A 13,553-nucleotide genomic window follows, 5' to 3' on the forward strand; every position below is an offset into this window, starting at 1 on the left:
AAATGCTTTACTTTTTCTTTGTAATAATAAAACAGTAGCTTGTACTTGATCCAAACTCAGCTATCATTAATCCTTACTGGAAGCAGAACCAGCCTAGTGGGGTTATTTAATATTTAAATGTTTTTCAATTAGATGTAAGGTATGAAGGTCCAAATTACAGAAAGATCTGTTATCTAAAAAGCCCCAGATCCCGAGCATTCTGGATAACAGGTCCCATACCTGTACATGCAAGTCACATAATAAGGAGCAGTGCATAAATGATATAAGTAAAATGATTGGGAATATGTAGGAAATGTATATAAATAGTACTAGTACAATAACAGAGAACAGGGAGAAAATAGATACAAGTCATGTGAGTAGGAATACACTGGGTATAATATAGCAGAATAAAGTGGTAAAGTAAAATACATGCATAATACAGGAAAATACATGCAAGTCACATGATTAGGAACATTGTAGGAATAATAAAAGTAAAGGCTGAGAACAGGTAGGAAAGATAAAAAAAATATGAGATTAGAAACCGCACAGATATTATACAAGTAGAATAATGGAGCACAAAGAAGAAACAGATATGTCATGTGATTAGGAACAGGATTGAAATGATAGAAGTAGAATGATGACCAGGGTGGAAATAGATACAAGGATTAGGAACAAGGTGGAAATTATACAAGTAAAATGAGGAAATACTGTAGATATATGGATGGAAATGATGCAAGCAAATTCACATGATAGCATATACAGTATTATATACTATCATATAGACCTAGATAAGCATGACTGATGCAAATACGCTGCAAATGTGTGCCAATATTTTATGGCTTTTAGCTTTCTAGTACAGTTAGAATAATGACAGACTGGTTGCTATATGTTACTGCAGACCCTTTGTTAGTAAATGATCCCCCAACAGTTATTCAAACAGGCAGTAAACCTGCATCTCCCCACTGGTTTTGCACATCACTATTTTGTAACCTTTACCAGCTTGATAATCATCAATAAACTGTTTTTCTGATAAGTCTCGTGACACACTTCCACAAACCTGTGACATTAAGATCAGGCTTGGATAGTGTTGATCTAGATTTCTAATATAGATTTTTCTTTAAAAATGTAAACGGATTCACAACATTTCAAGCACCTCTTTACCTGCATCTCTTTGGTAGATGTATCATTTATGGTGCGGTACCACAGTTTGTAAACACTATAAAATAAAGGTCACCTGTCTTTGGTCTCTAATAAACTGGCCTAAATGCAGCAATCAAATCTGAGCCAGAGAGAGCCACATATAAAATGTAGATTGAGACTTGCACACCCTGGCCTTCCAGTGATTGAATACTCAATTGAATGTGCAATGATAGAGGGATCGGCACCCTCCCAATCCTAAAAGGGCTAGAAAATTCACTGGCCCACAAGGCAAGTGCAAGTAGGGACAAGCCCATGCATGTTTATTGCAGACGTTTTGGAGTAGCAACCCCTTTGTCAAGCCTACAGATCACTGAGTGTAACACCTATTTAACACCACACATAATTAGCATACATAACAAGCAGGATACATTTTCAAGTGAGTAATACAATTGTAAATAATGACAAAGAAACCTTATTAATTTAGTTTGTAAAGTTCAGTCCAGGCTACTATCTCGTACTAGTAGACTTATAAGACACTAGTAGCCTGGACGTTTCGGGGTTGCTAAACGTTGCACTTCTGCCAGAGTGGGCCACCAAAGATCTCATCATCATTGTCCTATTTTAGGCCTAAACCATAGTCTGAATGTTCTGCTTTAATATATCTTATCTTTTTAAAGGAAAACTATACCCCCCAAACAATGTAGGTCTCTATTAAAAGATATTGAGTAAAACAGCTCATGTGTAAAACCCTGCTTCATGTAAATGAACCATTATCATAATTATATACTTTTTTAGTAGTATGTGCCATTGGGTAATCATAAATAGAAAATTGCCATTTTAAAAAATAAGGGCCGCCCCCTGAGATCGTAAGATTCACTGTGCACACAAACAAACCACATGTAAGGTCACATGAGCCAATTAACAGACAGAGTTCTGCCTTTTGCTTCCACACTTCTTCCTGTTACAGTTAGTGTTGTAGTATTTCTGGTCAGGTGATCTCTGAGGCAGCACAGATAGAGTCACGAAATGGTGGTTCAAGGCAAGAGATGTAAAAGGGCAATATTTATGTAAATATATATTCCAGTTTGGTAAGATTCTTTAATATGTCATTCAATTTGATATAAACTATCTGTTGCTTAAGTATTCATTTTGGGGGTATAGTTTTCCTTTAAGAACAGTTTTATCTAGCAGTGGAGTTATGTTAAGTATTTTTATGTGTGACAGGTGTTGGAAATGCGCCTGCCTGGGTATTAAAAGATGTAATTTATGTGAGTGTCAGTCATTATGGCTACCGAAGAAGCTGTACTTATGATAAAATCCAGAGCTTTCATGCAGACATCAATGAATGGAGTGTTTTAACGGTTTGCCCAGATCCAGGTGAATTAAAATTCCTATTTCTTGCATGGAGTGCAAAAGCAAAATCTTAACTCCAAACACACCACAGTTTAACCTGGCTTTAGAGGCAAGACCTCTTTTATCTGTTCGCTAATACAATTTTGATGCAATAAAATAGCTGTGTCCTCTGATAACCTAGTGGAGAAAACCAAAAGATAAGTTCTGCATACAACTCTTTAAACTGCTTTTGGACAAATACAAAAGAGAAATAAAAAAAATCATGGTGTAGAGCAGGGGTCTCCAACTTTTGTTACCCATAAATGTAATAAAAGTTGGAGAGCAACATAATCATGCAAAAAGATCCTAGGGGTGCACAATATGGTATGTGATTGGCAATTGATAGCCCCTTATGTGGACTTGCAGTATAAGCGAGGATCTGGCAGTTCACTTATGTAGACTTGCAGTATAAGCGAGGATCTGGTAGTTCACATGGTTTTTATGCAACTAAAGCTTGCCTTCAACCCAGTGGGGTTGTTGAGCAATATGTTGCTTACAAGCCACTGGTTGGGGATCACTGGTGTAGAGAATTGAGAAATAAATTCTTGAGATATGTTGCAAAAAAAATTTGGAATTTAAAGAAAAATGTGTGTATACTGAAATAACATCTTTATTATTTCTTGAAGAATATGGGCTATGTTCCATTGCACTGCAAAATAAGCTTTACTTGGTGGGAGGACAGACCACCACGACAGACTGCTACAATCTGGAGAGTAATGAGTGGACAGAAATCTCCCACCATGGAGCGCAGAATGGAATGTGGGGCTATGGTCATGAATGGATGGATATACTGTACATCACAGTTCTAAAAGTCTTTTAGAACACTCTTGAAGTTCAATCTTACAGAACCCAGCTAGAAAAGACTTCACATGCTGAACTGGTAATATTTACCTTGGTCTCAAGACTTTTAGATTATTTGTATCAGATTATTTGTAGCAGTGCCCCCCCCATGCATAGCCGGCACGGCACCTACTTGCTGCTAGAATTATTGTTTTTATTTTAAAAAAAATGTAACCTTGTTGCTGCAAACTTGCAACTGCTGCTGTACTTGGTTGGGTGCCCTTCCGCCCCTATACAAGGCACGTAAGTGTATGTACTGTCTGTGTATCCGTCTGAGCTCTGCCTTGCCTAAACCTCTCCCAGCCAACTAGCCAGAAAGCAGATAATGGCTCTGTGTGTGTGTGGGGGGGGGGGCAGTGTGGGTTAGCCTATGCAGTATACCCCTGAGTACAGCCAACTTCTTCCCTCAGCTGCTCCAGGTTACAAAAACTAAATTTACAAGCACAAGTATGGAGTGTTTGATCTGTGGTCCCATCTAGCTGCTGTAAAAAGGTGAAGCAATAAAGAAGGCCGTCTCATATATACATATTATTTATATGACTTGTATAGAAATCCTTGTTAATTTTAATCAGTTGTTTACAGAAAATGAAAATGTTTCCCACTAACATGTTGTAAAGTGTTCAAAGGAAATGTAAATCCAAAAAAACAAATTCATGTTAAATTGAAGATGTCTTTTAAGGACTGGTTTAATTAATTTAAAAAAACAGTGCCACCTGCTGGTCCTTTTAGCATTTTGGCTACATATCAGCTAAATATTTTTCCCCAGAAAAGAAACATCTTGCAACGTTGCTCAGCTTAGAAAATAAAGTTTATGAGCAGAAAACATTGAACTTGTTCAAAAGGAAACTGTCACACCAAAACTCAATTCTCCCTGAGCTATAAATATCTCACAAAAAATATGGGTGTCAGCTCTGGATCTATACAAACATTTTCTATGTTTGTATAAGTGAGAAAAAAAAAGTGGAAAACACAGGAAATTAATTTTCAGCCACCTCTAGCCAATCTGTTGTAATTAAAAATTGCTAATATCCTAAAAACTTGAACAAAACGAGGGTTCTGAGGACTTACGTTTCCCCTAAAAAAATGGTAACTTTTATTGAATTCAATTGATTTAAACACAAAAATGAACAAATGTACTGTTGTTCCGTATTGACTTGGGGCTTATACACAGCTCTTGTGTGAATAATTTTTTTATATTTACTTTAATACACACAATAACAATAGCCATCGTTTAACCCTCTAGTATAGGTTTTGTGTGTTCAGTATATGTTGTTTTTAAATTCATGACATCCAATTTTTATGTGTACAGTTCAATAAATTTTTAAATACAAGTATTAGAGGAAAAATAGCTGCCAATACCTGTGAGTCAAAAGTGGGGTGTTCCCAGATTTATTGGAAGTGATCATGACACAAGGGTTACGATCAGACGTTTCAGGATAATGACTGCCCTTCTTCAGACTTTCTACTAAAATATAAACAGGGGTGGGGTGTGTAGGGTTGTCACCTTTTGGTTGGTCCCGTTACTGTATATTGTGAGTTGGTCCCTAAACTAAGTAAGTGACAGCAGCACAGAGCATGTGCAGTGAATCAGCAGAAAAGAAGACGGGGAGCTACTGGGGCATCTTTGGGAGCACATATCTTCCCTGCTAAAGGGCTGTGATTGCCTTGGACTGCTACAGAAGAAACCCAAACCATGTACAATGTTTCTAGCCTCTTTTTTTAGTTAAAGGGGTGGTTCACCTTTAAGGTAACTTTTATTATGTTATAGAACGGCCAATTCTAAGCAACTGTTCAACTGGTTTTCATTATTTCTTTTTTATAGTTATTTGCCTTTTTTTTCTGACGCTTTGCATCTTTCAAATGGGCGTCGCTGACTCCCTTCTAATAAACAAATGCTCAGTAAGGCTACAAATGTATTGTTATTGTTACTTTTTATTACTGATCCTTCTATTCAGGCCTCTCCTATTCATATTCCAGTCTCTTATTCACATCAATGCATGGTTGCTAGGGTAATTTGGAGCATAGTTAGCAGACTGCTGACTGGAGAGCTGCTGAATAAAAAGCTAAATAACTCAAAAACCACAGATAATAAACAATGAAAAACGATTGCAAATTGTCTCAAAATATAATTCTCTACATCATACTAAAAGTTATCTCAAAGGTGAACAACCCCTTTATAAGCTTTAGTTCTCCATTAAGTACTCGAACTCCATTCGCCCTATAATCTTTAATACCTTAAAACACCATCTTATATACTATATAGCAATATGAATTTTGGGGTAGGCTATGCCTCCCAAACGCACGTCTCAGTATTTGCTTCTAGTTTACTAAATAAACGCGCCTGCGCCTAAGCGAACCCCTCTGACTGCCGGGAAAGGGGTGTGGCCAGCAAGTGAGCCCGCCCTTTTAACCAGCGCGTCATCCAACCACGGATATCTTGCTGCTGTGAGTACCCGTAGAAGCATCTCACGAACCGGCAGTCTGGGGGAACAGCAGAGCGTTTCCAGGTATAACACGTAGCTGGCTCACTGGCTGCTCTTAGTTTCGGGGAGCGGGCAGAGTGGGAGTTCTCTCACCCTCTGCCCGGAAGTGCTGTGCACGTGTTGTCCGAGCAGTGTTCTATATGGGACTGTCGCTATAGACCCACGTGTCTGTAGGTGATGCTGTAGCTTCTCTTTTGGTAACAGGGTACACGTGCCAGTATGGCTCCGGTTTAGGGGAGTCCGGTTGTCATGGAAGCAAGAATTATCTGTTTGAAAGAGTTTCTGCAGCAGCTGGAACGTTTCATGCTATAGGACCTGTCAGATATGTATGTCTGTGTGTGTGCACTTTGTAAGCGAGAGAGGCACACACATAGTAGATAACTCTGAACTAATGATCTAACTGCTCGTGGCAATCCTGGTAGGGAATGCTGGGAGTTGTGACTCGGTGTCATAGGAAACCTTTATAGGAACTCGCCGGTGGGTCCTTCCACGTTTTCCTGCAGTTGAGTTCTCCTCCCCTTCCTGCCCACCCCGTGTCCCATTCATTCCAACGACAGCGCAAGCTTCCCCCTGAGTGCGATTAGGTCTTGTTAAAGGACCAAGAGGTGCCCGAAACGTTGCCATGTGAGCTCAATAGAGGAGCTGCAGCATTGTGTCTCCCCTCTTATAACCCACATGCCGGTGCTGAGAGGAAGGGCTCAGGGTATTACAGCTGATCATACAGGGCCCCATTCCGTTCAAACAGCATGTGAAATGTCTGCATGACCAGCACTGGCATTTGTATTTATTTGTCTCTTACAATTTACATGGACCCTGCCAATAGCAATGAAAGTAGTACTTGTTGCCCAATGGATACACTATTGCCACGCTTGTTAGTAAAAGTCTAAGAACATGTGATGGTTTTTCCCTACAAATATGCTGAAACAAGTGCTTGCCTGGCTCTTTACATTAACCTCTATTGGAGGTGTTTCAACAAGGGCACTCTGTTTTTTAGTGCTAGAAGTAGCCGCTTGTGCGCTTGCATTGACATTATAAAATAGATTAGTTGATAGGCCAGTAGGTTACCCTACCTTTAGGAGTGTGAAAATTAACTTAACTGTATGATAGGAACATTTATATAAATTCACCAATATAACCTCTTGTTTGTAGGTGTTGAAAATGGCAGAAAATGGGGACAAAGAACAAAAGTTGGATAGTGATACAAAGATCTGTGAGCAGATTGAGGTATGTGCTTGGGCAGTTTTCATTAGATATAAACATGCGGTTTTTTTTTGTTTTTTTCCTTTTAGACAAATCCTTAAAGCAATACCGACATGTTTCTATAAAAAGAAAAAAAAAATCATAGGAACATGTCTGTATTGAGTAAATGCTGCACCCGGAATAGCTCACCGTAAAGCCGCCCCGCAAACCTGCGTTAATCCAACCCTCCAACACAGCTTAAAGATCTTCTTTACCGTTTCAGTGTCGCTGGGCTGGGTGCCGGCATGATCCTTCCTTAGGTTAATTACGAATGAGTATGGGAATTTAGCCTATGGAAGGATCGCTCCGCCCCCAGCCCAGCGTCACTGAAGCAAGGCAGAAGATCCATTGGTAGTGTCAGCGGGTCACCTGCATACAGGTTTGCGAAAATGTGGGGGGGACTTTGAGGTGAACTATTCCGGGTGCAGCAACTACTTGATACGGACACGTTCCTATTTTAGGAATGAATCAGTATCGCTTTAAAGAAATCTGAACTGTATTAATGCCCCTGGTATCAGACAGGGCAAGTATAAAATGCTGAGGTGGATGGACTAGGTATTGATACATCATGTTGGTTTTTTGCCTAAGTTTACCTGCTTTGACGTTCTTGGTCTTGCCTATTGTGCTGGTTGCAAATGTATGCATATAAGTGTCCTTCGGGGCATGTACATATAGTTGGGGAGGGAACTAGACCAACTTAGAACCAGAACATAGCTCAGTGGCTTGGAAGTTTGATTTTTCTATTGGATTAATCTTTACATAAGCTCTAGCTTCAATTAAATGGGTTCTTATACTCTTGAGAAAAAATGCTGTTGTATACACAGTGAAGATTTTAATTTCCTATTAAACTATATGAACTTCTGTTATTTTCCTGCATCAGTAACCGTTTTCCTTCCCCTTGCTTCTGCTCTTGCAGTACTATTTCGGAGATCATAACCTACCTAGAGACAAGTTCTTAAAGCAGCAGATATTGCTGGATGATGGCTGGGTTCCTCTTGAAACCATGATCAAGTTCAACAGGCATGTGTTCAGTTCTTGCATGGCTCTTTTATTTGCGATTACAATTTTTGGAAAGCCCCTATAACATTTTTTCACTGCAGGTTAAGCAAACTGACAACAGATTTCAACACCATCCTTCAAGCACTTAAAAAATCTAAGACTGAACTCTTAGAAATAAATGAGGAGAAATGCAAAATTCGAAGGTCTCCTGCAAAACCCCTCCCTGAATTAAATGACGAATACAAAAATTCTCTCAAGCACAAATCTGTTTATATTGTAAGTATATCTCCACTGTTTATAATCTACCACACTGCATTTTTAGAAATGTTTAAATTGGCTTCCTCTGACATATTAACTTTAGTTTTGCTGCCAGACATTGAATCTCCAACTAATAGCATTAATAGTTGTTGTGCCAGATGGAAATTGTTGGGGTGAAAGAGTGTCTCTTGTGTTTGTTGGAACAAACTGAATTCAGCATGATTCTGAAGCCAGCAAAGTTGTTTGTAGAAGGGAGGTTGATCAGGGAGCACCCTAATAATGCTATTTGGGTACATGGGGGGGGGGGGATTGAGGGTCTGAATTTTTACCACATTTCAGGCATGGGTGAAAGCCACATACAATTAATGCACTGATAGAAGGGGGGTTCACTGTAAGAATGGGTGTTTTCTGTATCAGGGCTGATTCTTTCTTTCTTTTCTAGAAAGGATTTCCCACTAGCGCAATTCTAGATGATGTCAAAGAATGGCTCAAAGACAAGGGTCCTATTGAAAATATCCAGATGAGAAGAACACTCCAGAGAGAATTTAAGGTTAGAGCGGGAAAGTCAAAAAAATCACAATTCCATCCCCAAATAAGCCTTAGAACATACTCGGACACACCGTAATCCGGAAATAAATTGGGTGTGGAGTAACAGCTTGGAGACTCTGTGCTTGGCTAAGTATCTGCGTCCTCCTCCTTTGTTCATGGGCTTAGAGGTCAGCAGTGCATACACAACTGGCTTTTCAAGGCACTGGATAGGGCAGCCTTTGGTATAATACTTTGTTTTAGACAAAAAATTTTTTTTTTTTTTTTTTTTTTGATTTTGAATCAGGACAGTTTTACTTACAGGGTAAGAGGCGTGACCAACAGTAGGGAATGCATACGGTTTTCTGCTCTTTAATGCAGAGTAATGGCACCAATCATCAGCTTGATCTACTCCTGACCTAAATCAAAGATTGATTCCTTTGAGTTCTGGGGTGAACCTCCATCCCCACATTTTCCACAAGTCTTTGCAAGAATTATGGAAAATGTGAATAGAGCTATTGCGTTCACTGCTTCAATGGCATATAAAGTAAAGGTTTATTTTGCAACTTTGTTTTAAATTATGGGGCCACAATAAATCACCAGCTTAACCATCCTTTGCTTCTTGCAGGGCTCCATCTTTATCATTTTTAATACAGATGATGATGCTAAGAAGTTTCTGGAAAACCGAAACCTAAAGTACAAAGACAACGATATGACAGTCTTATCACGGTAAGTGATTTCACAGGGAGGATATGTACCAAGTGTACAGTTTGTTTACTTTTTGATAGTGTATCACAACTACTAAACTCCTTGAAAGTGCCTGCCTTTAGGGAAAGGTCACACTTGGCGATTTGGGGAGATTTAGTCGCCTGGTGACTAATTGCCTCGTCTTAGCAGTGACCAATCTCCCCAAATGTCTTACCTCTCTCTCTTGCGCCGGCTAAAATGAAAAATCGCCTGCGGCATGGCACACGCGTCGCTTCGCAATTATTTCTGATGCTGAATGAAAGCACTATTTCTGTTTTTGTACTCTTGTTCTGACTCTTGAAACAGACATACTTTCAATAGCAAAGTTGAATGATTTTTTTTTGCTTCATTATGTAAAAAAAAAAAAAAATTCCTAGATCAATCGGATCCATAGCTGCCCTAGATTTGACTGTCGGTATATGTCAAATTTCCTGAGTACTTTAGACTCTTTATGGGAAGCAAGGGGACATACTGTGTTCAAAACCAGAACACATCAGTGTATTATACTCTTTAAATATTAAAGGAATGTGCTTTAAAAAAAAAAAAAAAAAAAAGTGTTTCCGGGTTATTTATTGAATATTTCTGCCAGAACCCTACTAATTCTGCCCATCTGTTCCACTTCCTGCTGCCTTTCACAGGCTGAGCAGTAAGGTAAGATAAGAGCAAGTTGAATGAGACAGTGCTGGGAATTTGTATTTATCGGTTGATTCCGGATCTGTATGTTTTTGTCAGTGGAATTTGCATTGGTAAATTTGTTTCCATGGGTAGTTATGTTTTTCTTCAACTTCTAAAGAGAACAAAAGGGCACAGTGGGACAGCTTTATAGTTTAGTTGTCTCCCTTTAAAGGAAAACGATACCCTATCTGTTGCTTAAATTATTCATTTTGGATATGTAGTTTTCCTTTAAAGGGAAAATTGTGGCTGTTACATGAAATCTGAGTTTGTAACTTCTTTATAAATGGGCCCCAGTGTGTAATGCTAATTATTTGTTCCATATTTACAGGGAAGAGTACCATGCAAAGAAAAATGAAGAGAGGAAGTTAAATAAGTCTGAAGAAAAAGCCAAATCAAAGCAGTAAGTTTAAAAAAAAAAAAAAAAAAAAAAAAATCTTTACCCTTTATTTAGCTACCTTATGGATTATGATTTCTTCTTTCCAGTAGTAAACAATACAATAACTGTATGAATGATACAAATTTCCCTAACCTTTTTTAAATGTCTCTCAAGGGTAAAGGAAGAAGCACAGAAACAAGCTGAGGATGCAGAAAGGGTAAGTGAAATTAAATATAATATAATTATTATACAAATATATTAGGCAGCATTCATAGCTGGCCCACTAAAGCTTTAATATTAAGCAAAAGTTTATTTGCAGAAGCTTGTAGAAGAAAGGGTGGGCTCCCTCCTGAAGTTCTCTGGTGATCTGGATAATATGACATCTAGGGAAGACCTTCATGCTCTGTTTCAGACCCATGGAGACATTGAATGGATTGACTTCAGCAGGGGAGCTAAAGAGGTAATGACCATGTTTAGTAATCTTAAGCAACTAGTCAGATGTGTGCTGTCAAACAACTGACTTGTAAATATCTGCCAATTAGTTGGTATGGGTTATCGGGCCCTTTTATAAATATTTCCAAGCAATACAATGGCATGCTTTTTTTTTTTTTTTTTTTTTTTTTTTTTTTGGGGGGGGGGTTGTTTCTGTTCTTTCATCACTTGCTAGTGAAAAGACAAAGCACACTCCATCTTGAATTGCAGTCTTCAGCATTATAGCAGTGGTGAATTTCAATATACACACAAGGGAAATTCTATCTTGGTATTAAAATCCTGCTCTTTCCTCTTTAGGCTCTTCACTAATTCAGTGTTCTGTTTCCCAAGGGAATTGTATTGTTTAAAATGAATGCTAAAGAAGCACTGGACAAAGCTAAGGCTGCAAACAGTGACAACCTCAAGTTAAAGGGCAAGGATGTAAAGTGGGAGCTTATTGAAGGCGATACAGAGAAAGAAGCTCTGAAGAAAATTCTGGAAGGGAAACAGGAGTCCTTTAACAAACGGAAAGGCAGAGGTAGTACTTGCATGCAAACCAAAATGTCTTGGGGGGGGGGGGTAACCATTCGCTTCATTGCATCAGTTTATTACCTGCTAAACAAATGGAGGTATGGGATCTATTATCAACAAAAAAAAAGCACAATCTACTAAGCTACACAATATGGCATAGGAGAACTGACATGCCTGTATGGTCTAGTCTGGGAAGATGGATCTCTGAGTAAACAAAGCCAAACCCCTTTATGTGTAATAATGTGCTGACATCTCATACATGTGAGAGCCATTATGGCTATATTTTAAAAACTACAGGACACCATTTCTTTCATGGAAGGGTCTGGAGATGCTTCATAGAACTATATCGACATAACCTCTATGTTATGTCTGAAAATCACATGCATTTCCTTATTACATACTACAGCCCCATTCATTATTTTTTTTTTTTTTTTTTGTTTTTAGCCTTCCGACAAAAATTTAGAGCAAACTCACAACCTAGGAAGTTGGGCATGGTTACATAAACCTTGCGGTAAATGTGCTCACTCCATTGAGTGATCACAGCATATTTGCACTTAGAAATATTGCTACATAATGCTATTTGCAGGTGTGTCCATTTAGATGAAGAAATCATGTCATCGAGTAATCTATTGGCTGAGCTGCCTGTGAATTTAACTAGACACATATTGTGCTTCAAGCTCTTCCTTGAACATATCAAGGTACATGATCATTAGTTTAATTCAAGCTTTGTTACTTCTTTTACATGTCCATTTAGATGGTAGGAAATTCAAAGGAAAAGGACGTGGTGGCAAAGGAAATGACAGCTCTTCAAGAAAGAGAACACAATTCCAAGGAAAAAAGAAAACCTTTGATAGCAGTGATGATGAGGATGATATGGAAGGTAATTTAATAATGAGCAGTCAAATTCTTGTTCAGGTCTGTTCTGTCTGTTTTCTGAATATTCTTTGCTGTCCCACATTTTAGAATCGGAGAGCCCCCAAAAAGCATCAGTAAAGGCAGAGGAATCGGCAGGGACAAAAAATGGAGCAGCTGCTGCTCCAGGAAGTCCAAAGAAGAGATCACTTGATGACAAAGCAGAGGACGGTCCTGCAGTCAAACAATCCAAAACTGAAGTTGGGGATCAGTAATGTACTATAATGCCTTTTGGTTTTTAGATTATTTTTTTTTTTTTTTTTTATAAGTTAAAAACTTCAGATCCAGAAGTCGGTCTAGAGCGAATCTAATGAAATCCATTTCAATATCAACCTGCAATGTTTTTTTTTCTTTGTTTGTTTTTTTAACTTTAGTTTTGTGGGTGCATGACAGTCCTGTAGACTGCTATCCTGCATTTTATTTTTATATATTTTGTTTATATAAACATGTTTCCATGCTAGTAGCAAGGGATCATTGAATTGAAACCCTTATGACATGTACTAATATATGTTAATAAAAAGTGGTTCTAGTCTGGCTTTGTTTAACTTGGTGACATCTGAATGTTATTATCCAAAATCTAAAAGTGCACTTAAAGAAACTTGTATGATGCCAGAAGATCATATCAAAGCTGTTTTCAAACATTTCTATACATTATAAAAGTAAACATAGCACTTGGATTACTCTCTGCATTCATGTTTGAATTTATATGTAAATGGAAGCTTTCAAATTGGCTAGGCTGAGATACTCTTTAATGAGCTTTTTGTATTTTTTTGCTATGTTGCAAAGTGTTGAGAGCTGCTCTTTTTATAGTTCTAAAGTAGCAAAGGCTGTCTATTGTCCTTCACTGTCATCATTATGTGGATTAGACAAAATGGTGGCAGGATTGTGTAAAAGAGTGACTGCCAGTGGTATATCCACTACTTTGACTTGGGTCTGTGCTGCATTAGGTATACATTTGAGTTTGCCAAATACAAAATTATGTAGAA

The 13,553-nt window shown here is 38.3% G+C and overlaps 1 protein-coding gene across 2 annotated transcripts; it reads left to right on the plus strand.

The window, feature by feature from the left end:
- The first annotated feature begins 5,704 nt into the window (after positions 1-5,704).
- Positions 5,705-13,247, plus strand: ssb.S (Sjogren syndrome antigen B S homeolog). Of its 2 annotated transcripts, XM_018237278.2 has the most exons (12): positions 5,705-5,858; positions 6,984-7,058; positions 7,990-8,093; positions 8,174-8,348; positions 8,773-8,880; positions 9,484-9,584; positions 10,606-10,677; positions 10,828-10,870; positions 10,973-11,113; positions 11,476-11,662; positions 12,410-12,535; positions 12,619-13,112. In XM_018237278.2, exons 2-12 carry the CDS (start codon positions 6,993-6,995, stop codon positions 12,780-12,782), a joined length of 1,287 nt encoding a protein of 428 aa, XP_018092767.1. In that variant the 5' UTR covers positions 5,705-5,858; positions 6,984-6,992; the 3' UTR covers positions 12,783-13,112.
- The last annotated feature ends 306 nt before the right edge of the window (positions 13,248-13,553 follow it).

The sequence above is a fragment of the Xenopus laevis genome, chromosome 9_10S, assembly GCF_017654675.1.
Source record: "Xenopus laevis strain J_2021 chromosome 9_10S, Xenopus_laevis_v10.1, whole genome shotgun sequence".
NCBI classification, from domain to species: domain Eukaryota; kingdom Metazoa; phylum Chordata; class Amphibia; order Anura; family Pipidae; genus Xenopus; species Xenopus laevis.